This window comes from Thunnus thynnus, chromosome 16, assembly GCF_963924715.1.
Source record: "Thunnus thynnus chromosome 16, fThuThy2.1, whole genome shotgun sequence".
Classification (NCBI taxonomy): Eukaryota; Metazoa; Chordata; class Actinopteri; order Scombriformes; family Scombridae; genus Thunnus; species Thunnus thynnus.
The window spans coordinates 766,023-792,500 of record NC_089532.1 but is presented as its reverse complement, the minus strand read 5'-3'; the positions used below and the strand labels follow the sequence as shown (position 1 = coordinate 792,500).

Below are 26,478 nucleotides of genomic sequence, written 5' to 3'. Positions count from 1 at the left end.
GACGGTTGCAAACACGCTGCAGCTGATCAGCTGATCTCCTCCTCAGACGGCAGCGTTACAGGTTGTTTTATAGTTCATGTTGTCAACAAACACACCTGTAACTTACCTACAGTATATTCTGACTGTTGCACACGTCCTGCTCCTCAACATGGTCTGTTGTTGTTGTTTTGTGTGGTCAGGTATCTGTATGGCTTCGAGGAATACTGCCGCTCCGCCTCCATCACCTTCAGGACCATCCACCACAACAACCCCCGCCCCCCAACCACACCAGCCAATCAGAAGACAGCGGGGGCGGAGCTCAAAGAGTCCCCCTCCCCGTCGGTGAAGGCGGAGCCTGACGATGACGACAAGGGAGAGGAGGCGGAGTCAGAGAGCGAGAGCGAGAAGGAGGAGGTGAAGGAGAGACAGTCGTCCCCGAGGGTGAGACACTGAAACACTGAGACACCCGTCTGTCTCTCTACCGTCTGTCTCTCTACCGTCTGTCTCCCTGTCTGTCTCTACCGTCTGTCTCTACCGTCTGTCTCCCTGTCTGTCTCTCTCTCTCTCTTGTCAGTCTTGCTGTTTGCAGATCAGCTGACTGAACTGATCACTCAGCTGATCAGATACCTGACTGATCAATAACTGACCTGTTTTCTGCCGTTTGCAACAACACATTCAGAGGAAATGTGATTCTGCACAGTCGACGTTTTTAATTATCAATATTTGCTCCTAAAGCGTAGCCGGAGTCCCTTCATACAGTCAGACACTTCAATTTATTCGCGATTGTTTATTATTTAAAGGAAGAAATAATAAAATAATAAAATAAAAACGTCTTTAAACCTTGTTGAAGAGTCTGTAGATCAGCTGGAGAACTTCTGTCCACAATAAAAACACAAAACACCAGCGAAGAAGAACCAGTTTACTGCGGGTGCTTTGTGCTTTTCATCATTCCAACGTGTCTCCTCGCTTCCTGCGCTCTCGTCTCCTCCCAGCGAGGATGCGAGGAGGAGACACGACGACGTTCCCGCCGCCGCCGACGCAGGACGCAGGACGCAGGACGCAGGACGCACCTCAACTGTCCAAAAGTAGCCTGACGGTTTAAAATTCATGCCGTTAATTAACACTTATAATAATTGACACATAGTGATAACTGGAAGCTGATAACTGCTTTAATTTTTATTATTTCTTATTATTTGATTATTGATGTTTAGCAGCGTCTGGATGTTACAGATGAGACACAAATAGACCAATCAGCTGCAGGATGTTTTCGTCTTCCTGAAGGAGGCGAGACGCACCGAAACAGTAGAAGAAGAAGAAGAAAGGACTTATGATTGATTCAGTAAATTTTATTTTATGAATAAATATGATCAGCTGCTGCTGCTGCTTTCATTCCTGATCATCAGCTGTTTACTGTCCCGTCAGATCAGCTGACCAATCAGTAACCAATCAGTGAACGCACTGGATCAAAAGGGGGCGTCGCCATCCGCTAAGACACTTCCATGTAGGATACACCTGCGGCTCCTCGCTCTGAGCTCCTCCAGGAGCATTTACATCACTGGAACATCCTCCATGATGGCGTCTCGGGAGGAGGAGAGAGAGGACGTGTTTCCACGGCGACGTCATGACGTTTAGTTTACTGCAGCAGAGAAAGGTTGTAGATAACGACGCTGTCAGAGTAGACGATAAAGAGAACAACACTGACATGAAGCTGTCCACTGTTGTTGTTGTTGTTGTTGTTGTTGTGTTTCTTCTTCTTCTTCTTCTTCTTCTTCTTCTTCTTCTTCCAATGAAACGCTGCTGCCACCGTCTGTCCTGTCAGCGATGTGACGGCGTTTCTACAAAACTCTGTTTCAGTCTGAACGCAGGAAAAACACGGAGAGAAGAAGCTTTCACTAATTTATCCGACTTAGCGTTGACGTGGTCTGACTCTTCCTGCGTGTGCGTGCGTGTGTGTGTGTGTGTGTGTGTGTGTGCGTGCGTGCGTGTGTGTGTGTGTGCGTGTGTGTGCGTGTGCGTGTGTGTGTTGCAGGGGAGGAGGAGGTGCGCTGGCAGTCAGGTGAGGCCAGAGAGAGAGCCGCCCTCCAGACCAGAGAAGAGAGGAGGAGGAGGAGGAGGAGGAGAGAACAGCGAGGAGCAGCGGGAGGTGAGGAGACGCAGCAACAGAAGACTGGACGACTCAGAGAGAGGCTCTGATGAAGAGGAGGAGGATGACGACGATGAAGAGGACGAGGAGAGCGAGAGGAGGAGAGTAGACAGGTGAGTCGGCGACAAACACACTAACGCTGAGACCCGACTCAGGTAGTCTGTGTGAGAAATTAAACTGTGTGTGTGTGTGTGTGTCAGGAGTGATGATGAGGAGGACGGGGACTCTGTGGCGGGGACGAAGGTCCGGGTGAAGTACGGCAAAGGAAAGACTCAGAAGATCTACGAAGCTCACATCAAGAAGACGGACAACGACAACGGAGAGCAGTTCTACCTGGTGCACTACTACGGCTGGAACGTCAGGTGACCATCGCTCTGTGTGTGTGTGTGTGGCGTTACCGCGGTGATGCAGCGCAGGCGGAGTCTGTACTGACCAGGTGTGTCTGATCCACAGGTACGACGAGTGGGTGAAGGCCGACCGGATCATCTGGCCGATGGAGAAAGGAACGAAGAAGAGACAGAGGAAGAAGGTGAAGGTGAGACGAACTGCTTCCTGTGAGCTCAGCGAGGTCACGTCGTTATCAATTAATCCGCCCGTAATTCTCTCCGTTAATCGATTAATTAATTAATAAAATAGTTGGCGGTTAAATTTCTGTCGTTCGACTAATCGATTAACGGACTAATAGTTGCAGCTCTGGTCATGTGATCCTGTGATGTCACTTCCTCTTTGGCTGTCCGACCAGAGCCTGATGAGCTTCTCCGTCCAATCAGCTGCAGGGAGACAGAGGAGGAGGGGGCGGGGCTCGTTTTACTTGATGGTGGATGTCGTGATTCAACATGTGTTGAATGATTTTTAAACCCAGAATCGCCATAGCAACCATCCCAAACAAACTACAAATCACCCAGGCAACTGCTGCTTAAACCATAGCAACCGCCTGGCGACACCTTCAAGCTAACCTGAGGGTGGCGACATCCCAAAATAAATAAAACAAGATGATAAAAGTGAAAACAAAAGAAAGAAAATGTTTGTTTTGTTGTTTTTATTTCTTTTGAAATGCTGGAAACTGTTGTTGTGAAAGTCCAGTTGTTGCTGTGCGGTGACGCCTTTAAGACTGTTGTTGTTGTTGTTGTTGTTGCGTTCAAGGACGCTCTGACATCTGAGCTCTGCTGAACAGAAACCCTTTTTTTAATGCAATAAATGACCTCACGGTCCTCGTGTCCTCAGCAGAACAAAGACAAGGAGGAGGCGGAGAAAGACGACGAGAAGGCGTCGATGGCGACGGCGGTGAAGCCTCCGGGAGCGAAGCGGGGACGTCCTCAGATCAGGACCCCGCCCACCAGCTCAGCCGGCCGCAGCGTCTCCAACACGCCGAGCAGCGAGGGGCGGTCCAACGGCAAGAGCAGCAAGATGGAGACGCCGACCAACATGGCCAACGGAGACAGTAAGACACAGCTGCGTGATTCCAGCGGGTCACGAAGGCCTCGTAGGAAGCTCCGCCCTGCCGCCACAGCAGCTGTAGACAGTAACGTTAACTCTGCAGAGGTTATTGTGTGAACGTTTGAAGGTTCCAGGTTGTTAAAAGTGAGAATCAGCTGCTGTTTGTTGGACAAAAGGAGACATCAGATGATGTTGTTATCATCATTTTTCAGTTTGTTTATGTTTTATAGACCAGCTGATTAATTGATGAGCTCTAAATTCATGTAGTTGTAGATAATTGTAGACCTTACTGTCTCTGATGTTATGACTGTGAAGCAGGTGTTAAATTAAAAAGCTCAGGTAGCGTGTTTACGTGCAGCAGAGAGAAGAGACGTGTTTTAGAGTCATACGTGAAACGACAGAACGTTTAGAGATCAGAGTCCAAAGAAAAGTCTTTAAACTGTCCGACCAACAGTCCAAAACTCCGAGATGTTCAGAAACAGTGAAGCTGAGCTGAAACCAGAGACGTTTGACTCCATAAGTAACTGAAAAGATGAACCGGTTATTGTGGATATAACTTACTGTGACCGTCATAAACATGTATGACAGCGTCAGAGAGCTTCTTCCCGTTTAGTACAGTCTTTATATTTCTCTGTGTGGTTTCCACAGCTGCTCTGTGTCAGACCAGTTGGTCTCAGCTTGTGTGTAAACCAGCTGCTGAGTCGTCAGGTTCGTTGTGGTCGGAGAGTAAAGCAGCCTGATGTTTGCTTCGGTGTCTACTGTCACTACTGTCCTCCTCGTTTTTATTGAATAGTTCAGTTTGCTGACGGGTCGAGCTGTGAGTTTTAAAGACGCCCTCTGCTGGATCTTAAGACAAACAGTCTGTTGCACTTACAGACTGTAAAATATATATTCCAACAGGTCATTACAGCTGGAATATTTCATTTTCCTCACATGCTAATGAAAGTTCAAATTTCAGATAAGATTCTGTTGATCCTCCTGTTGGGTGAAATTCATTATGACACAAGAGAAGGAAGTTAACATCACAGAAAGCAACTCAGACTCAGATAGGAACAATAAGACACAATTAAATAGATCAGTGTGTATGTATGTATGCAGACACACTCACACTCACACTCACTCACACTCACAGTATCTGTGACATTAAACTGAGAGGTTTGATGTATCAGTCAGTGGAGGAAGGAGGTGCTCTCTCTCTCTCTCTCTCCTCTCTCCTCTGTCACTGTCAGGACAGGTGTGTGTGTGTGTCCTCCTCCTGTCTGACCTCTGACCTGTCGTCCTCTCTGCAGACACTCCTCGGAGGAGAACCAGGAGGACGTCCGGCATGTACGACTCGGACCGAGCGTCTAACGGTAAGAACCAATCAGCTGCTAGTTAGAACCGATCTGTTATTGATCCAGTTTAATCACCAATAACTGACCGATCCTCTGCTTCCTGTCCCCCGCAGAGGATTCTGGGAACTCATCAGAGGACAGTGAATCAGAAGACCCGCCTGACAAAAAGCCGTCACCGTGGCGAGGAAGGACTGAAGCCCCGCCCAGCCAGGAGGAGGAGGTGAAGGAGGAGGAAGAAGAGGAGGAGGAAGAGGAGGAGCAGAGTGAGGTCATCAATGTCACACCGCCTCTTAACAACAACAACAACAACACTGTCGCCTCGGCAACAATAGGTCAGCCTCCTGCCCCCGCCACACCGCCATGTCCCAGCACACCTCAGGAGAAAGCTGACAAAGCCTTGAGCCAATCAGAGAAGAGGGAGGCTGAGCAGGGGGAGGAGCCTGCGGAAGAAGCCGCCATGTTGCCCGTCGACCTGGACAAGGAGAACAAGATGTCTCCGGTTCAAGAGCGAGTCCAGAAGACGCCGTCTGTCCCGGAGAAACCACACAAACAGGAAATACTGGTCAAGACGTCTCCCAGCAGGACGTCTCCTCTTCCTGACAAGATCAACAAAACGTCTCCCGGCGCCTCAGACAAACACAAAATGTCTCCCGTCCCTGAGAAGCAGCCGGAGGCGTCCTCGCCGCTGCCCGACGCCGCCGAGGACGACGACAGCAGGTCCACTCCTCTGTCTTCCCCCAGGGTCAAAGGTCGCAGGGCCAACCTGAGGGAGGTGGGCTCTGAAACTCCTCCCAGAATCCCCCTCTGCACCCCGAGCCCTGCGCCTGCCCCCGCCCCCGCTGTCACGAGCAGCCCCTCCCACCCGACAGCGCTGTCGTCTCCTCCTCGCAGCGTCCTTAAGAGACAAGACGAGCCCATGGTGGTCCTTCACTGCCTCCCCACCCAGCGTCTCACCGCCGACTCCGACACAGACTCCGCCTCTGAGGAGGAGGAGGTGGAGGAGGGGGCGGGGCTACCGGAAGACCGGGGCGGAGCAGCGCTCAAACGTAAGGCGGCGGAGCAGAGAGCGCCAGACAAGAAACTCCGCCCTGACAGGAGGCCAGAGGAGGTCAAACCCGCCTCACCCAAGATGGCCGCTGGCGCGTCACCCAAGCCCCTCCCATCCCCGCTGCAGCGGGCGGAGCCAGAGAGGAGGAGCGACGCGGTGGTTAAAGCAGAGGAGACGCCGAAGGAGGCGTCAGAGGAGCGTCTGAAGGAGCCAGAGGTGCATGATGGAACGCCCCCCCAGGCTCCGGAGGCCCCGGGCCCCGCCCCCTCCGAGGAGCCACAGATGGGCCCCGAGGCGCTGGTCTGCCACGAGGTGGACCTGGACGACCCGGACGAGAAGGAGAAGCCGACCGCCGCCGCCGCCGCGGAGCACCTCCTGCTGATGATGAGGGAGCAGCCGGCTCCGCTGCCTCACCTCCTCCTCCCCTCCCCCCACACCCCCCTCCTCCCCCAGCAGCAGGTCAGACCCTTCCTCCCGGCCGCCGCCGCCCCTCCCTGCCCCGAGGAGCTCCGCCCCACCAGGAGCTCCGGCGAGGAGCGAGGAGGCGGCAGCGGGGAGCCGGAGGGAGACGCAGACTCCAGCCCCGGGTTTGATGGCAGCACCTCCTCCTCCTCCGCCTCCCTGCTGTCGCTGCAGAAGAACAAGGACCGAGGTGAGACGGCGCCGCAGACATCCACGGTCATGTGACTCTGACATCACACGACGCCGTTACTTATTGATTCAGTAAAAAACTAAATGATGAAATGTGAAGTTTATAGATGTGAAAATAAATGATTTCAGTAGAAGAAGAAAGAATGTGTGTGTGTGAAGCTGGTCAGGCTGACGGCTCTGTGCAGGTAGTGAGTAACCTGTGTGACCTTTGACCCCGCAGGTCAGAAGAGGGTGATGGACTGTAACTCCAGCCCGTCGGCCAAGAAACCGAAACGCAACCAGAAACGACCAAACACACCTGGGAAGGTGGAGAAGAACGGAGCAGGTGAGTGTGTGATGATGATGATGATGATGATGATGATGATGATTTAAGTTTCAATTTTAAAATGTTTTTTAAGATCATTTATAAACATGTAAGAAGTGAGAATAAAATAATATGAATAAAGGATCATTTCATTTATTTATTTTAAGTGATTTTTCTTTGTTTTTAGTTTAAAAGCTCTGAGTTGTGACGTCTGGTTGATGATGTCATTCAAATGAAATAGCTTTGGTTTTGTTAAAGTGAATGTGAAGTGAGTGTAGATTAACCCCCCCCTTCAACATCCCCCCCCCCCCCCCCCCCCCCCCAGGTCACAGCAGCGACAGCGAGGATCAGTCTCGTCTGTCTCTGTCCAAGTCTCAGAAGTCTCGCTGTCCTGGTCTCTCGTCTCCGTCTTCGCACAGCAAAGACAAACAGAACTTCCCCTCGCCGCAACGCACATACAAGTGGACCTTCCAGCTCGGTAACACACACATTTATACACATTTACACACATTTATACACATTTACACATTTATACACATTTACACACATTTACACACATTTACACACACTTACACACATTTACACATATACACACATTTACACACACTTACACACATTTACACATTTATACACATATACACACATTTACACATATACACACATTTACACACATTTACACACACTTACACACACTTACACACATTTACACACTTACACACATTTACACATTTATACACATTTACACACATTTACACACATTTACACACACTTACACACACTTACACACATTTACACACATTTACACACATTTACACACACTTACACACATTTACACACTTACACACATTTACACATTTATACACATTTACACACATTTACACACATTTACACATTTACACACATTTACACATTTACACACACTTACACACATTTACACACATTTACACATTTACACACATTTACACATTTACACACATTTACACACATTTACACACATTTACACACACTTACACACATTTACACACTTACACACATTTACACATTTATACACATTTACACACATTTATACACATTTACACATTTATACACATTTACACACATTTACACACATTTACACACACTTACACACATTTACACATTTACACACATTTACACACATTTACACACACTTACACACATTTACACATTTACACACATTTACACACATTTACACACATTTACACACATTTACACATATACACACATTTACACACACTTACACACATTTACACATTTATACACATATACACACATTTACACATATACACACATTTACACACATTTACACACACTTACACACATTTACACACACTTACACACACTTACACACATTTACACACTTACACACATTTACACACATTTACACACACTTACACACACTTACACACACTTACACACATTTACACATTTACACACATTTACACACACTTACACACATTTACACACTTACACACATTTACACATTTATACACATTTACACACATTTACACACATTTACACATTTACACACATTTACACATTTACACACATTTACACACATTTACACACGTTTACACACATTTACACACACTTACACACATTTACACACTTACACACATTTACACATTTATACACATTTACACACATTTACACACATTTACACATTTATACACATTTACACACTTACACACATTTACACATTTATACACATTTACACACATTTACACATTTATACACATTTACACATTTACACACACTTACACACACTTACACACATTTACACATTTACACACATTTACACATTTATACACATGTACACACATTTACACATTTTTACACATTTACACACATTTATACACATTTACACACATTTACACATTTACACACATTTACACATTTACACACACTTACACACATTTACACATTTACACATTTATACACATTTACACACATTTACACACATTTGCACACACTTACACACACTTACACACATTTACACATTTATACACATTTACACATTTACACATTTACACACATTTACACACACTTACACACATTTACACATTTACACACATTTACACATTTATACACATTTACACACATTTACACATTTACACACATTTATACACATTTATACACATTTACACACATTTACACATTTACACACATTTATACACATTTACACACATTTACACACATTTACACATTTACACACATTTACACTATACACATTTACACACATTTACACAAAGTTATTCACATTTATACACATTTACACACATTTATACACATTTATACACATTTACACACATTTACACATTTATAGACATTTATAGACATTTACACACATTTACACACATTTACACACATTTATACACATTTACACACATTTACACACATTTACACACATTTATACACATTTATACACATTTACACACATTTACACACATTTATACACATTTATACATTTACACACATTTACACACATTTACACACATTTACACATTTATACACATTTACACACATTTATACACATTTATACACATTTACACACATTTATACACATTTACACACATTTATACACATTTACACACATTTACACACATTTACACATTTATACACATTTACACACATTTATACACATTTACACATTTATACACATTTATACACATTATACACATTTATACACATTTACACACATTTATACACATTTATACACATTTACAGACATTTATACACATTTACACACATTTATACACATTTACAGACATTTATACACATTTACACACATTTACACATTTATACACATTTACACACATTTACACACATTTATACACATTTATACACATTTATACACATTTATACACATTTACACACATTTATACATTTATACACATTTACACACATTTATACACATTTACAAACATTTATACACATTTACAGACATTTATACACATTTACACACATTTACACACATTTACACACATTTACACACATTTATGTGTAAAACTCGCCGCTAAGACTCCAACAGTCACCTTCATAATCGATTAATATGCTGATTATTTTTCTCAATGAATATTTTCATGTCAAATATAATAAAATAAGTTAATAACAAAGAATAAATGAAGTTACACAATTTAATCGATTATCAGGATAATTGCTGATTAACTTTCTATTGATCATTCCAGCTGTGTGCAGATACACAGGTTGTGATTCAGGCTGTGAGCTTATAGTCGATATTCTGATGCAGACTCAGCATCAGGCTCGTCTAACTGTTATCTTCCTCCTCCTCCTCCTCCTCAGATGAGTTGGACAGCATGTCGAGCACAGAGAGGATCTCCTTCCTGCAGGAGAAGCTGCAGGAGATCAGGAAGTACTACATGACGCTGAAGTCAGAGGTCGCCTCCATCGACAGACGCAGAAAGAGACTAAAAAAGAAGGAGAGAGAAGGTAGGAGCAGCACGGCATGCTGGGAGATCGTTTTATTATCCAGTCTAGTCAACTGCCCTTCTCTCTATCAAATCTTAATCAAACGATTATTTTCATTATGGATTAATCTGTCAGTATCTTCCTTTTTAAAGTAAATAATCAATTAAATCTTCACGCGTCTTATTTTGTCTCAACAGTTAAAAAACTAAAGATTCAGTTTAAAATGATAAAACAGTAAATCCTCATGTTGGAGAAACTGGAAAATCAAATATGAATTATTTTTACTGAGAAAACAACCTGAAGTCTAAATGAATTATGAAAAAAGTTTTTGATTAATGTTCTGATTGACTAATCAATCAATCTAGATTCTACGTTTCATCTAATTAAACTGGTTTCTCTAAGAACATCAGACGTTCGTCTCATATAGTCTAAAACCTTCATCTGACACTTTTTATACTAAAAAGCAAGAATTGATACATGTTTTAATATGTAGACTCATCAGCTGTTACGTACAGTTAGCATTAGCTCGTTCATAATGATTCGCTGTTAGCATAACGAGCTGCGTAAAACAGCAGCTGTGGACGAGGTGACTGTAGGGAGTCCAAGATGTTTATATTCTGCTTGTTCAGCAGTTGTTTGATAAATTATTTGTACCGTTTGTTGCATTTATTGATAACGAGTCCATTTCATTCTCTCTCAGTACCGACAGCACTGACTTAATAAATTGTGCGTCGCTTGTTTTTTTTTTTTAATACTAAAAGTTCAGCTTTTGTTCAAACTGTGAGTTGAGGTTCTGTACTCGTCCGTCAGCTGATGTTCAAACTAACAACAACTTGTTTTATGTTTGTTGGAGCTTCAGTTTGTCCTCTGTTACCTTTTTCTTTTTCACTTCGAGGTGAAACGTTGCCTTCAAAGTGTCACTTTATGCTGATGACATGTTGTTATTCACATCTGATCCTGAATTAGCTTCCAGACTTCCTGGGCTTCAAAAAAAATGAACTTTTGTGAAATTAGTTTGCTAATGTGAAATAAAGGAGGAGGGGGTCGCCCACGTAGAGCCTCCTCATGGGAAACGCTGGGTTTTTTGTAAAGTTGAGCACTTCAGATCTGTTTATAGTCTCTTTTGTTTCCGTCTCTCAGTGTCCAACACGACGGCGTCCACCTCATCGGGCTCCTCAGACACCGGTATGAGTCCGTCCTCGGCCTCGCCCACTCAGAACACAGTGGCTGTGGAGTGCAGGTGATGACACGCCCACCCAGGCCCTGCCCACTCCCACGCCTCCTCTTCATTCTGCTCGGCCACGCCCCCTCACACACCCACCCCTCTCCGTCACGGACTCCGCCCACTCAGCCACCTCTGAGGGCATGATGGGAGAAAAAAAAAAAAGTCTGAACTCTGACGGGAAACATGGCCGTGTGTGAGGAGGAGGGGGGAGGGGACGCTTCCACCTGACCTTAGCCCCGCCCCTCACTTCACCTATGGACTGACTTCCTGTTTGAGGAGACAAATGTAACCGATTTGATGAGAGCGTCTGTCCAGCCGCCACAGAGCACTTCTTCTCTTTTTCCTTCCTTCCTTCCTTCCTTCTTTCCTCCGGTGCGTCCTCAGTTCTGTCGCTCAGCGTCTCAAAAAGAAAAATAATGTGATCATTTTTGGGGTTGTCGGGGGTCAAAGGTCACATGTTTCCTGCTGGTCCGAACACTGGAGAAGTAGAAAGAGGAAACAGATTTCCTGAAGCAGCACAGCTCATTGTGCAACTTTTTTTTTTTTTTTAGTTCAACTCAAAACTTGTTAAGAAAACAGAAAAAGTTAAAAAAAAAAAAAAAGACTTCCTGCTGTGAGTGTTTTTGGTCTTTTATACGGAATCAGAGCGTTTATTTTGGTTAAAAACAAAACAAAAAAACATCCAAAAAAGTTTCTGACGTCACAGCGGGAGACAAGATGAAATATTTGTAGAGATCAACCTTTTTTTTGTTTTTGTGTAAAATAATTAAAATGAAGCTTCGCAGCTCGTTAAATATTTATTCATTTAGTGTACATGCAAGATTTTTTTTTTTGTGTGCGTTTTTGGGTTTGTATGGAAGCTCACATCTGCCAGGAAAATAAAGTAGATAATTGTCAGAAATAATTCAAAATTCATATCTAAATTTGACTTAGTTATTTTTTGATTTAAACAAAAAATTTTGTCAACAATTAAATCAAAATTATGTCATAATTATGATTTAAGTAAATTGAAATATTAAAATTAAAAATATTTTGATTTGGTATCTCGTTATTGTGACTCTTAAATCTGATTTATAATCTCATAATTGTGGCTCAGTAAATCTAAAAAGTCACATTTTTCCCTCCATATGTTGAAATTGACCTTTTTAATCTTATATTTTTGATATAAAGAATTTGGCTAACTGAAGTCATAATTCTGATTAGAAACGTAATTATTTTGAGTTTGTTTCTCCGTAATTTTGACTTGAAGTCACAGTTTTGATTTATTATGTTTGGAATTAAAACATTTTGTCTCAGTTTTGATTTAAACTTTCCAGATTTGACCTCGTATCTCATAATTTTGACTTTTGACAATTAAATCAAAATTCTGATTTACAAGATAATTTTGAGTAAGTTTTGATTTAGTAAATTGAAATTAGACTTTTTTTTTTTTCTTATAATGTTGACTTAGAAATGTGTTAGACTTGGTATCTTAATTGTGATTCAACTCCGTAAAAAGTCCCAAGTTTTCACTTTTGTATATTGAAATTGACTTTTTAATCATAATTTTGACAAAAAATTATTTTCTTCTTCATATCTCAATTTTGACTTTGTGTAGTTTAAAATTCGAGTCAAAGTCACAATTTTGACTTTTTCGATTTACAAACTTTGTATCATAATTGTGACTTGAATTTAGATTTTAAGTCAAATGCTTCGCTTCATATTTCAGTTTTTATTCGTTAAATCAAAGTTTTGACTTTTGTTCACATCATTTTGAACTGAAGTCATAATTTTGACCTAATGTGAGTAATTTTTATGTTTTATAATTTCTAACGTTCCAGTTTATTTTTCTGGCTGAGTTGGTCTTCCATATGTTGAGGTCTCTGAGCTCAGTACTGAGGGGAGTCCTGGAGGATCTTCTGCTGCACTACTTCCTGTCCTCCTCCTCCTCCTCCTCCTCCTCCTTCCTCTTCTTCTTCTTCTGGTGTTTTCCTCTCCGTGGCGTCCTCTGTGGCGTCCTCTGTGGCGTCCTCCGTGGCGTCCTCCGTGGCGTCCTCCGTGGCGTCCTCCGTGGCGTCCTCTGTGGCGTCCTCAGACAGACTCGGTTTGCAGCTCCTGAACATTTTCCTTGTTTTTGTACATAAAAAGCTCTGAGTAAAGAAAAGAATAAAACCACACCATGTATTTCAGAACTACATTTTACACGCCTGTAAAGAATGATTTATAATATTTTTTAAGAGAAGAATGTTTGTACTGTTGTATTATCAACTCCTCAGTTGTTGTTTTTTTTTTTGTTTTTTTTTTTTCTATGTGGTGTTTTGCTAGCGGCGGTTAGAGAGCGACGACTGTAAATACAGACACATACACACACACACACACACATATATACACACACATACACACACATATATACATACACACACACACACACACACACACACACACACACACACACTCTTTCTCCTGAACCTGTTGGTGTCTGACAGACGTGCAGCCGTGCTGGAAGCTGTGCGGACAACAAGCAGAGCTCTCTGTTTCTAATAAAGTTTTTAAATATGTTTCGACTCTTCAAGCTGCGTCTCATTTCAACCTCGAACAAGACTGATCATTATTTTTCATTATTGATTCATCGTTTTGTCAGGAAACAGTGAAAAATGCTCGTTTTAGTGAATTTGTCTGATCAACAGTTTACTGTCATGTATGAAACATTAAGCTGCAACGATTAATCGATTAGTTGTAAACTATTAAATTACTCTCCAACTATTTTGATAATCAATTAATCATTTTGAGTTATTTTTTTTAAGAAGAAAAAGCCCAAATTCTCTGATTGCAGCTCGTTAAATGTGAATATTTTCTGGTTTCTTTCGTCTCTCTGACAGTAAACTGAAGATCTTTGAGTCGAGGACAAAACAAAACATTTGATGACGTCGTCTTTGGAAACATTGATCCACAATTTTCACCGTTTTCTGGACCAAACAACTAATCGATCAGTAGTGACAGTAAACAAACAGCTGTAGTCAATTCTGAAAATAGCTGCTGATTAATTTCCTGTTGATGAATTGATCGACTGATCGTGTCAGCTGTAGACGCTGCGTTCAGGTGCTTCTCGTCTGTTTGTAAATTCACTGATTTCCATGTTTTGTCATCGAGAAGGCAAAGTGTTCAACCGCAGTAATAAACGTGGAAAACAATTTAATTAACAGGTCAATAATTGAAAGAAATATTAGCAAGAAAACAGGAAGTTATTAAACATTCAGATAGTTGAGTTTCAGTGGAGCGAGACGTCGTCAAACCTTCTGTCTTCAGCTCGTTTCATTAATTAAGGGTCAATCTGAGTCTGTAAATGTTAATCAGCTGTTTATTGATGATGCCTGCAGACGGTTTCCAGAAGGTCAAAGGTCAAACAGTCAGTAGACGGTTTGATGTCGCAGGATTTTATAAACTTGGCAGCCCAGAAGTGAATTATTCTTATTAATACTTTAATAAATGTTTTACCATTAATGAAGCCATTAATTAATGTTTATAAATCCCTTTATAAAGGAGGTTTATCAGAAAGTTGAATTAGAAAGATCAGAAACAAACTGAATCACAGGAGTTTTTATGTTAATATATATATATGTGTGTATGTGTATATACATATGTATATGTTAATATATATACACACACATATATATATATTAACATATACATATATGTACATATGTATATGTTAATATATATATACACACATATATATATATTAACATATACATATATGTACATATGTATATGTTTATATATATTAACATATACATATGTATATATATGTATATGTTAATATATATATAAACATATATATGTTTATATATATGTTTATATATATACATATATAAACATATACATATATACACACATATGTGTGTATATGTTTATATATGTATATATATAAACATATATACGCATATATGTTTATATATATGTATATATGTTTATATATATACATATATAAACATATATATATATACACACATATATATATATGTGTGTATATATATATTTGTTAAGAAGTTTCCAAAAAGTCTCTGAAACAGTTTTACTGAATGAAATATTTAAAGTTTATTATGTGCTGCGGAGACTTTATTTATTTATTTATTGTAACGATATTAAAACTGAAGCTTAACTTCATTAATTTAGTTGTTTTAACTTTTCTGACAGCAGGTATGGAGGCCCAAAAGTGACACACGAGATAAATAAAAATAACATTTATATAAATAAGAATAAATGTGCAAATTGTTTTTATATTAATTTATTTCCACATTAAAGAAACATGTTGATGTTGTTTCCAGACGTGATGAAGGACGACGATGTCAGAGGTTCATGATTTAAGTTTAATTAAAAAAAAAAACTTATTTCAACATCACATCAACATAAAAACAATCTGAAACCAACATTAAAGGACGATTCCACTGTTTCTGTACACGAGTTAAAGTCTGTCAGTCTGTCTGGTTCAACTACATCTCCCATGATGCTTCGACACAGATCAGCTGACAGAGCTTCGTTTTCTCGCAGGTTCGGCAGCAGAAACTCGTTCGGCAGCGTTTTTCAGCTTCTTAACTCAGGGGGGCGGGGCTTCAGCAGGGGGCGGGGCTTCCACCCAGGTGTAACAAAAACGTCATCAGCTCAGAGTCTTTATTGATCCGTCGCGGTGAGACAGATGTGCCGGATCGGTCCGGATCCTCTCGGCCTGCTGGGTCAACGTCGACGGTCCAGTCCGGTCCGGTTCAGCGCGGCTGTCCCAGCAATCCGGCTTTAGCAGCCAGAGCCTCGTTCTGCTGGATGTGGTACTCCTGGAACCGCATCGAGATCCGCTGAGTCATCTTCAGATACTTCTGCAGGCAAGACTCCGAACAGCTGGACTGAACACGACACAGACGACAACGTCAAGATTCATCCAAACAGAGATAAAAACTGAACTAAAATGATCAATATGAAGCAAACACACACACACACGCACGCACGCAAACACACAAACACACACACACACACACACAAACACATACGCAAACACACAAACACACACACACGCACACACGCAAACACACACACACACACACACACACACACACACACGCACGCACGCACACACACAAACACAAACACACACGCACGCAAACACACACACACACACAAAAGTTTATAAGTTGGATTCAGTGTGAAAATGATTATTATTCATATTGAGGCAGAAGCTCCGCTGATGATCACATGATAATAATAACAACAACAACAACAACAACAATAATTATAAGAGGAGTTTTACTACGAAGCGAGATCAGTGGGTCAGCGAAGTGTTGCAGGGTTTTAAAGGTCATGAAGGTGTCTCTCTGTTAACCTGCTACATCACCATGGTAACTCTCTGTTAACCTGCTACATCACCATGGTAACTCACTGTTAACCTGCTACATCACCATGGTAACTCTCTGTTAACCTGCTACATCACCATGGTAACTCTCTGTTAACCTGCTACATCACCATGGTAACTGATGCTGTAAACGTCACCTGGTCTGCAGCAGGTTGTGTTCTTCACTGACCGCCGTCTTTGATCAGACTCGCCGTTGATTTGATGTCATGCTGTCAGTTTTGGGTTATTATGGGATGGGATTTTGTTACAATATATCAAATTGTATTTCAAGTTGTAAAAATAAGTAATGAAGTAATACTTTGAACAATAAAATAAAATAAAATAAAAGTCGTGTGTGATATAATATAAATATATTAAATAATTATAAATTAGTTTTTTAATTAACGTATTTTCAGGATCAGCAGTTTGTGATTTATGATTTATGTTTATATTCTTCATATCTCTGTTATTTCAGGTTTGTGGATATGTTGTTTGGTCTTTATGACTCTGATGTCACATATCTGACAAATATTAAATATATCCATCAGACATGTGGAGGAACACGTCTCATTCTTTAGAAACATTATCAGACAGGAAGCTTTCAGGAAGCTTTCAGAATAAAATGCTTTTATGTCTCTTTAATGTTCAGTAAACTGTGATTCTGGAGAAACTTCGTCTGACTGTTGATCCGACTGTTCCTGTGTTTGTGTTTGTGAGAGTGACGGGATGTTGTTATTGTTGTTATTGTTGTTATTGATCAGAGCTCTGGTGAACTGATCAGGTGACAGCGGTGTTTGTGGTGAGTCGAGAAGAAGAAACAACGAGACGACGTCGTTAACAGAGCGACAGAGTGTTGATGTGAGGAAGGTTACAGTCTCCTCATCATCGCTCCTCACACAGACTGATGTTTTCATGAACGTCAGTATTTTTATGTCTTCAGACGCGTCTGGACGGAAACTTTAGTTGAAGTTGTCGTGTTCCTTCACGCTCGCCGCGCCGCCGACCTGAACCGACCAATCACGTGACAGAGAATCCAAACATGAGACTGAATGTTTTGATCACGTTTGATATCAGATAATCAATAATAAACTCACTCAGTGATATTTCATGTGTTCGAATGAAAGAGTCTCTTCGTCCTCAACAACCAGCATCATCATCATCATCGTCGTCGTCTGGTGTTAATCAGCTGGCGGGGGATTGGTCAGACAGCCAAGAGAAAATGTGACATCACGTGACATCATCAGCTCACTGAGCGAAACCTTTTCTCAGCATCATCACTCGTCCCCGACAGCCAATCAGAACGTCTCACGTCTTAAAAGCAGGTTTGTTGTTTCGCTCTTAAACACGAGAAACCTGACAGTTGATGATGATGATGATGATGATGTTTGTAATTGAACGCATCAACAGACTTTTAATCAGCTGAAGTTTCAACATCTGATGCAGAAACAAACAAACAATCAGCTGTAAACAACTAACGATTATTTGAATGAACCATTAACATGATGAAACTGTCTGTTATGATCTCAGCGACGATCAATAATAAAACAATAAAAATATTCAGATTATCGTCATAATTTACACACAAAAAGCTTCAAATCACATCAGAGAAGCTGAAACCAGCAGGAAACGACGGTTTGACTTCCTGCTGACGGACGCTTGAAGCAAAGTTTTTCACCTCCTCTGGTTTCACCTCCCGGTTGGTGAAATCTTTGACACAGTCCATGAAGCAGTTCTCCGTCACCTTGTTGTACGTCCCCAAAAACTCCTTAAACTGAAACAAACAAACAAACAAACAACAACAACAACACAAGTTCAGCAGCAGCAGCAGGACACAACATGGACGTCAGGCAGACAGGAAGTGAACAGTGATGTCATGGCGAGCGTCTGTACAGTATCTCCTTAACGTCAGAGCAGCATCACATTCTCAGCTACTTCCTGTTTGTTTGTTTTAGCATCATCATCATCGTCTGATATGTGATTGGTTGCCTGAAAAAGAGCGACGATGACGATGATGATGATTCGTCTGTCTGGTCATCAGAAGAAAACTTTACTAACAACAACAACAACAACAACAACAACTCTAACTCTTTATTCTCCGTCTGCTTCACTTCATCTCAGTTCTTCTTCTATAATAAAGCTTCTAAAGTCAAATATTAACTTTCATTTCTCTGTTTTTATTTTCTCTGTTTGTTTGTTTTTGTTTATCAGCTGTTAAACTCTCCTCTCTTCTGTAACTTTTCTTTCATTTTGTCGGTTTAATAAAGTTTAAAAACAGCAGAAACATAAACGAACTTCAACGTTTGAAAGGTTCATTTTGATCATCGATGTTCATGTCAGATGGATCATCAATACACTGATTACCTGTTTGATCTGATCGGACTCCGACACCTGAACCGCCATCGTTCACTCTGTGAAGACAAACACACCAGTCCATTTCAACACCCTCAAACCAGTAAAACCATCAGCTCCTCATCACTCCACACATCTGTCATATCCAACAACAACAACAACAACAACAACAAACACAAATCTGTCTTTTTAATCCTCGTTCCAAAACAACTTTAATCTGGATCTGCTGTTTATGGCGCATTATTTACATGTGAGGAGACTGGTACCACTGGTACCAGTGGTACCACTGGTAACACACTGGTAACACTGGTAACACTGGTAACATTCATCTGTATGAACATGTTGTGTTTCATGTTTGGAATATCAGAAGATAATTCAACTGAATTATCAGCGATTTATTATGAATATTTTATTTTTTTGGCTGAATTTAATCATCATAAAAACAGATTTACTGATAAAAACTAAACTTCTGTTGATTCATTTTTCCTCAAATCCAAAAGCTGCAAAAACTGTGAATTCCTGTTTGTTTGTTTATAATCTTTATATGAACTATAACTTCTCCTTCAGCTCAGTTTGAGTTTATTTTTCTTCTGCAAACAGTAAAATTAATATTTTGATATTTTATCATTTTGTGGAAGAAGAAATTATAACTTTTATATGTTAATAAAGAAAATGTTTAAAAACTATCAGCGTCACTCTCAAATCTGTTTTTAAACTTTATTGAAGCTTTTAATCTTTAATTTTGGTTTATTATTGTGCAGCTTTTATATTCAGATATTTGACATTATTTGATATTTGATATTATTTCTGGTCAAACAGCAGAAAATTAAACTGAGACTGAAGCAAAACTGCTCTGATTTCTGAATAAATAAATATGAAAACATTAAACTCAGTTTATAATGATTAATAATAAATAAATATGAACACATTAAACTCAATTTATAATGATTCTCCTGCGGGCTCGTTGAGCTAACAGCTAACAGCTAACAGCTAACAGCTAACGCTAGCTGCATTAGCTTCATGTTTTTAAGGGTTTTGCTGTAATTTCCTTCCCTCAGACTAACCAACAGCAGCCTGCAGGTCGACACGCAGGTTCAAACTCTACATTGTGTTTTATTAAATGATGTAAATCTGAGTTTTAGTCTCACCTGAGGTCAGTTTGATGCGGACTGAAGGACGTCGTGTGAGAGCAGAGCTGAACACTGAACCTGAACCGCACTTTCAAACTGTTTTAACTATTTTAAAACGTTTTAATTCACGTTAAAAAACAACAACAAACAGATTCAACAGCGACTGAAGATAAGATGAACGAGTCTTATTAAATGTTTGCTGGTGTGATTTCGATCCAAATAACAACAAAAAATACTTAAACTTGAAAGAAAATGTGACGAAAGTTGATCTCTGAAACGAGGAGTCGAACAGCGCGCAACTGCAAAAACCGTCCGGAGTGCTGCAGGGACGTAGCAACATAAAGTTCCACATAAAGTTCCTACCATTCAACACCAAAAACGTAATTCTGACTGGATGAAGTACTGAGATCCTTTACTACAGTAAAAGTACCAATACAGCAAAAAAAAAAAATACTCCATTACAAATAAAAAAATCCTACTGCAGTAAAAGTACATAAGTATTATGAGCTTGATGTAGTTAAAGTATTGCAGTAAAAGTACATAAGTATTATGAGCTTGATGTAGTTAAAGTATTGCAGTAAAAGTACATAAGTATTATGAGCTTGATGTAGTTAAAGTATTGCAGTAAAAGTAGTGGTTTGGTCCCTCTGACTGATATATTATTATATATGACATCATTAGATTATTAATAGTGAAGCATCAGTGTTAGAGCAGCATGTTACTGTTGTAGCTGCTGGAGGTGGAGCTAGTTTACACTACTTTATATACAGTTAGCTAGTTTAGTCCAGTGGTTCCCAACCTAGGGGTCGGGCCCCTCCAAAGGGTCAGCAGATAAATCTGAGGGGTGGTGAGATGATTAATGGGAGAGGAAAGAAGAAAAAACAAAGTTCTGATACACAAATCTGTTTTCAGTTTTTGTACTTTTTCTCTAATCTTTGATTTTTGCTGAAATATTGGATCATTTGAACATTTATTGAAATGAAAGCATGTGAGAAGTTTAGAGGCAAAAGTCACTATTTGGTGGAGCTGTTAACAACTCATAGACATGTGAAATGTGACCCCGACTACACACTGCTTTTTGTAAGACGTCAAAAGACAAAAAGGTTGGAAACCACTGGTTTCATCTTTAACAATGTGTTGTATTTTAAAAGCTTGTTATATTATCCATTGTGTCAAATCTTCATCTGAAAAGTAACTAAAGCTGTCAAATAAATGTAGTGGAGTAGAAAGTACAATATTTCCCTCTGAAATGTAGAAAGTAGCATCACATGGAAATACTCAAGTAAAGTACAAGTACCTCAAATACTGTACTGAAGTACAGTACTTGAGTAAATGTACTTAGTTACTTTCCAGCTCTGTTATTTTGTCATTGAGTGACATCCTGTCTCTTTTGTGGTTTCTGGATTTAGAGAGAAGTGAGACATCTGTCCTCGTGTTTAGTATCTTTACTCCAAAGCGGAAACCGGAAGTGCAGTGTTTGTTTTGTTGTCAGCAACAGTTGCTGTGCTTCCAGATTTGTCGCATTTAAACTTTTAGTTTCACCCTTTTAACTATTTCTGTCGTGTCTTTCTGCTTCTCAGAAGCTTGTTAAACTGTCTGAGCTTCAGTTCGCGGCAGCAACAAATGTTATTACGAGTTTTTAATCGTCCTGCGGCTGTTTGTCGGCGTCTGACGCCGCAGCGGGAAGTTTGAAAGCAGCTAGCTGAGGTTAGCATGCATGCGAACGATGAAAAGCAGTTAAATTATAACTAAATAAAGTAACCGTCAGCATGTTGTCTCCACCGGACTCCCGCTCAGACGGACTGCAGGATTCATCCACCTGCAGCTCGGACACCGGGGACGTTTTAGTCCGGTCCACCCGGGTCCTTGGACCGGGATCTGTCCGGATAACCGTGGAGAAGCTCCGGGACGCCGCCGACCAGCCTCCGCTGTCCGAGCAGCAGCAGCGGCCGCCGAAGCTCCGACACAAGCCGGACATCGCTGCTCCTCTGCGGGCAGCCGCGGACTCTCAGCCCGGTAAGAGCTCCGGCAGCTGGGACCAGCTGCGGATTAATGTTTTTATTATTGATTTGGGCTCCAGAGAAACTCTGTCTTACTTTCTTTATTTTCCTTTTCTCTAACTGGGTTTAGTGACTTGACGTTTTAACATTTTTAGCATTTAAATGTAAGGTTTTGATGATAAAATCCTACAACAGTAAAAGTTAAAACATCAGTCAGGTCTTGTGTATTTTAATTATTAAGGTTTTACTGTTATGTGTTAAATTAATGTCAACATTCAAACCTGGAAACTGCATCTTCAACGTAGTTTTCCTATGACATTAAATATTGATTAAAATCGATCCACTGACAGATGCCGATCAGCAACTATGTTAATCTTCATTATCAATGAATCTATCCGTTATTATTTTAGATCGATGATGTGATCAAATAAAGCCAGATCCTCGTGAGCTCAGTCCAGTGTCTTTATTGATCAGGCTGCTCAGTTCAAATGTGATGAAATAATAAACTGATTCTCAGAGTTTAGTCCAATCAATAACGTTTTTATTGTAACAGGAAGTAAAATGAGCGTTAATGTTTTTGTACTTAGAGCTTTATGATGTATAATCAGAGCTGCAACAAGTAGTTGATCAACAGATAATTAACCGACAACTATGTTGATGATCGATTAATCGACTGATCGTTGCAGCTCTGAGAACAGCCTGTGTGTGTGTGTGTGTGTGTGTGTGTGTGTGTGTGTGTGTGTGTGTGTTTTCAGCAGGATCGTGTGCAGACAGACGAACGCTGAAGAAACCCGGACCGACCAAAGAGAACAGAGAGCCGACAGGAAGCGTGAGTCTTCTTCTTCTTCTTCTTCTTCTTCTTCTTCTTCTTCTTCTTCTTCTTCTTCTGCTGTTGAGAACTATAAACTTGTTGTGTAGTTCAGTGTGTGTAGTTCAGTGTGTAGTTCAGTGTGTGTAGTTCAGTGTGTAGTTCAGTGTGTAGCTCAGTGTGTAGTTCAGTGTATGTAGTTCAGTGTGTGTAGTTCAGTGTGTGTAGTTCAGTGTGTGAGACAGATGTGCTGCATCTGGGTGAATCTGATCTGACAACATCTAATGATTCGATATTTCAGCTCCACAGTTGCTGTTTTACTTCCTCAGTTTAGATTTACAGGCGGAGTGAACCGTGGCGTCCTTTTCCTCCCACCGTGACCTCTGACCTCTGACCTCAGCAGCTGGTCCCGCATCTGACGTGTTTGTGTTTTCTCTTCCAGCAGCTTCCAGCAGCAGAGTGGAGCGCAGACAGGAAGTTCTCAGCCGGGACACGGAGCGGCCAGCAGCCCGGTGAGAGAACCAATCAGTCAATAAATCGATCAATAATCACTGTCTCTATATCTTCACATCATACAGTTCAGTGATCATGTGATTCTGAATAAATATGATGAGATTCTGTTTCAGTATATTGATCCGTGGATGTTTTATCAATAACGCGCTTTATCAATAACACGCTTTATCAATAACACGCTTTATCAATAACACACTTTATCAATAACACGCTTAATAACTGATGGTCAGTAGTGTGAGATTACACACACACACGCACACTGAAAACCAACAACATGAAGTCAGACTGACAGGTGATGAGACTGACTCCGCCTCTGCTGACATCATCACTCCCAGGTCGTGACCTCCTGACGTCCCGTTTCGCTGCCGGAGGTCGAGGAGTCGTGCTGGCGGCTCTCAAACAACGGTGAGGAAACAAAAACAGAGTCTGACGTTTTATTCACAAGAAGGCGTTTTAAATATTGTGAGAAATATAAAAGATCAAACATTTGGTTACATTTACAACACCGCGGTGAATATTCTGTTAAATGGTTTTGAATCGTTTTGCTCTGTGAGTTGATGAAGATGATGATGATGATGATTCTGAACTGATTAACGAGCAGCAAATCAAATATCACCAGCAGACATGTTTGTGTTTCCTTCCTGCTGCTGCACCTGTGTGCTGCTCAGCTCTCACAGCGCCCCCCGCAGGAGGGAGGTCAAAGTGCAGCTGTTGGACCCGGGACCGCTCCAGAGCACGACCAGCTCCCAGGATGCACCTGGTCTGAGGCCGGGCTCCCAGGATGCACCTGGTCTGAGGGCGGGCTCCCAGGATGCCGTGGGTGTCCAGACGGAGGCTGAGTTGTCCCCCGGTCGCCCGGGAGACGCCACCAACGCAGCAGCAGCAGCGGCTGCAGCTGCAGCTGTAGCTGCTGCAGCTCCGCTCATCAAGGTAAACATGGACTCGTGTTTATGAAGCTGCTTTAGAGCAGAAAATCTGCAAAGATCCAAAGATTCTCAGAGTGACGTATTATTGGTTCAACTTCTAGGACAAGAGTAAAAGTATTCATCAGCTTTAACTCCGGACGTCTCTCCTGTCTGCTGATATTCTGAACGAAAGCTTGATGGAAAATTAAAAGATAGTTTTTTCCACATTGTTCAAAGATTGTTCTAATGGGGAACATGTAGTTTCCAACATGTGGTTAATGAATCTAAACTTTATTACAACAGTCAAATATATTTTTAGTGTTTATTTAGGAGAGAAACTGTTCACACGCTGCATTTCCCAACACGGTTTAACATTATTATGTCAGTGATTCTGATGCATGTAAATGTTTTGACAAGTTATTCTGAGAGATCTTTACAGTCTGAACATCATCGACACCTTCAGAGACTCGATGCATCTCTGCTCCGCCATCTGCTTCTGTCACATGATGCAGCTGGAACAGAAAGACAACAAATAACACGTGATCCCAGTTTATCACCTCTGAAATGTTCTGTTTGTGTGTGTGTGTGTGTGTGTGTGTGTGTGTGTGTGTGTGTGTGTGTGTGTGTGTGTGTGTGTGTGTGTGTATATATGTAGGCTCAGTCAGACATGGAGGCTCGAGTGTCTCAGCTGGCGGACGGTGTTGAGAGGCTGCTGCAGGCTGACAGGTAAACACACACACACCAGCGGTGGAAGAAGTACTCGGATACTTTACTGCAGTAAAAGTACATAAGTATTATGAGCTTGATGCAGTAAAAGTGTTTTTGCAGGAAATGGATCTATGACTGATGTAATAAATCAGTGTAACAGAGAACATTATTAATCCTGATGAGTCGGTGCATTAGCAGCGTGTTACTGCTGCAGCTGCTGCAGCTGGAGCCAGTTTGAACTTTGTGAAGGTCAGCAGATAATCTGAGATGATCCATCAGGGAGAAACAAAGTTCTGATTCATAAATCGGGAGTCATTTTCACAACTTTAATCTTTAATTTTTGGGGAGTTTTTTATATTGGAGAGTTTTACCTCAAACGTCTCTATGGAGGAGCTTTAACCTCCACTACATCCCTGGTTAGCAGGATGAAGGCGCCCTCTTGTGTCCTGCATCAGTTTTCAGATTTCAGTTGTTGACCTGCTGTGATGTTCACTGCAGGAAGACGTGTAAAAACTCCACTGAGCCTTTAACAGCTTCAAACAACATCAGTAAAGACAGATTTTAATATCTGTAATATCACACTGTGTCAGTTTGTTGACAGAAGTCACTTCCTGTAACACTGACGCTGCATTCAGGTCACATGGGAAAGATGGGAGAGAAGAGTTTCCAGTCTGCAAATATTATTCACATCAGCTTTCAGGTTGTAAACAGAACTTGTGAAAGTGAGATTTGATGCTGCAGGCTGTGATTTCTCTGACTTCTGTGACCAGATGTGAATAATTATATGTTCAGTTTATCGTTTAATCATATTATGACTGGACTTGATGGAGTCCACATGTGTTTAATTTAGTGTTGATGTTCAAATATGAGTTTTTTAGTAAAAACTGTAACACTGTAAACTTCAGCAAACATCTATTACGGCGTCTTCACGGCTTCAAACTGGAGTCAACATGTTGTTTCCTTCTGATGTTTATTACGATTGAACTGAACTCAGCGTCTCATATGTGCAGAGTTTTGATCAAATGATTCCTGAATGACTTCTGCAGTAGAAAAGGTGGAGTAACGTTACCTGTGATGGTTCAATAAATCAATCACAGCTGTCAGGAAACTAATCACCACTGTTTTAGATGCATTTCTTTGT

General features: G+C 41.1%; 3 protein-coding genes across 10 annotated transcripts in view; 2 read left to right on the top strand and 1 right to left on the bottom strand.

Annotated features, from left to right (window-relative positions):
• arid4a (AT-rich interactive domain 4A) overlaps positions 1 to 14,105 on the top strand; it is a 27,732-nt gene extending 13,627 nt beyond the window's left edge. For 3 of the 4 annotated variants that reach the window (XM_067613429.1, XM_067613428.1, XM_067613430.1), the window contains exons 15-25: positions 180 to 420; positions 2,009 to 2,235; positions 2,323 to 2,484; positions 2,576 to 2,657; positions 3,347 to 3,563; positions 4,849 to 4,911; positions 5,007 to 6,593; positions 6,813 to 6,917; positions 7,222 to 7,374; positions 10,218 to 10,364; positions 11,484 to 14,105. In XM_067613429.1, the coding sequence (XP_067469530.1) occupies positions 180 to 420; positions 2,009 to 2,235; positions 2,323 to 2,484; positions 2,576 to 2,657; positions 3,347 to 3,563; positions 4,849 to 4,911; positions 5,007 to 6,593; positions 6,813 to 6,917; positions 7,222 to 7,374; positions 10,218 to 10,364; positions 11,484 to 11,587 (3,088 nt within the window). In that variant the 3' untranslated portion in view covers positions 11,588 to 14,105. The remainder of the gene's footprint in view (positions 1 to 179; positions 421 to 2,008; positions 2,236 to 2,322; positions 2,485 to 2,575; positions 2,658 to 3,346; positions 3,564 to 4,848; positions 4,912 to 5,006; positions 6,594 to 6,812; positions 6,918 to 7,221; positions 7,375 to 10,217; positions 10,365 to 11,483) is intronic. The other variant, XM_067613431.1, reaches the window with a different exon arrangement.
• Positions 14,106 to 15,893: 1,788 nt separating this feature from the next.
• On the bottom strand, positions 15,894 to 20,702 carry timm9 (translocase of inner mitochondrial membrane 9 homolog). Its single transcript, XM_067613454.1, has 4 exons — positions 20,422 to 20,702; positions 19,286 to 19,332; positions 18,600 to 18,695; positions 15,894 to 16,442 (listed from the first exon to the last, which is right to left on the bottom strand). Exons 2-4 carry the CDS (start codon positions 19,322 to 19,324, stop codon positions 16,308 to 16,310), a joined length of 270 nt encoding a protein of 89 aa, XP_067469555.1. The 5' UTR covers positions 19,325 to 19,332; positions 20,422 to 20,702; the 3' UTR covers positions 15,894 to 16,307.
• Positions 20,703 to 21,872: 1,170 nt separating this feature from the next.
• kiaa0586 (KIAA0586 ortholog) overlaps positions 21,873 to 26,478 on the top strand; it is a 58,450-nt gene continuing 53,844 nt past the window's right edge. For 2 of the 5 annotated variants that reach the window (XM_067613421.1, XM_067613419.1), the window contains exons 1-6: positions 21,873 to 22,419; positions 23,159 to 23,232; positions 23,654 to 23,723; positions 24,060 to 24,129; positions 24,393 to 24,654; positions 25,285 to 25,355. In XM_067613421.1, coding sequence (XP_067469522.1) covers positions 22,173 to 22,419; positions 23,159 to 23,232; positions 23,654 to 23,723; positions 24,060 to 24,129; positions 24,393 to 24,654; positions 25,285 to 25,355 — 794 coding nt within the window. In that variant the 5' untranslated portion in view covers positions 21,873 to 22,172. The remainder of the gene's footprint in view (positions 22,420 to 23,158; positions 23,233 to 23,653; positions 23,724 to 24,059; positions 24,130 to 24,392; positions 24,655 to 25,284; positions 25,356 to 26,478) is intronic. The other 3 variants (XM_067613423.1, XM_067613422.1, XM_067613420.1) reach the window with 3 other exon arrangements.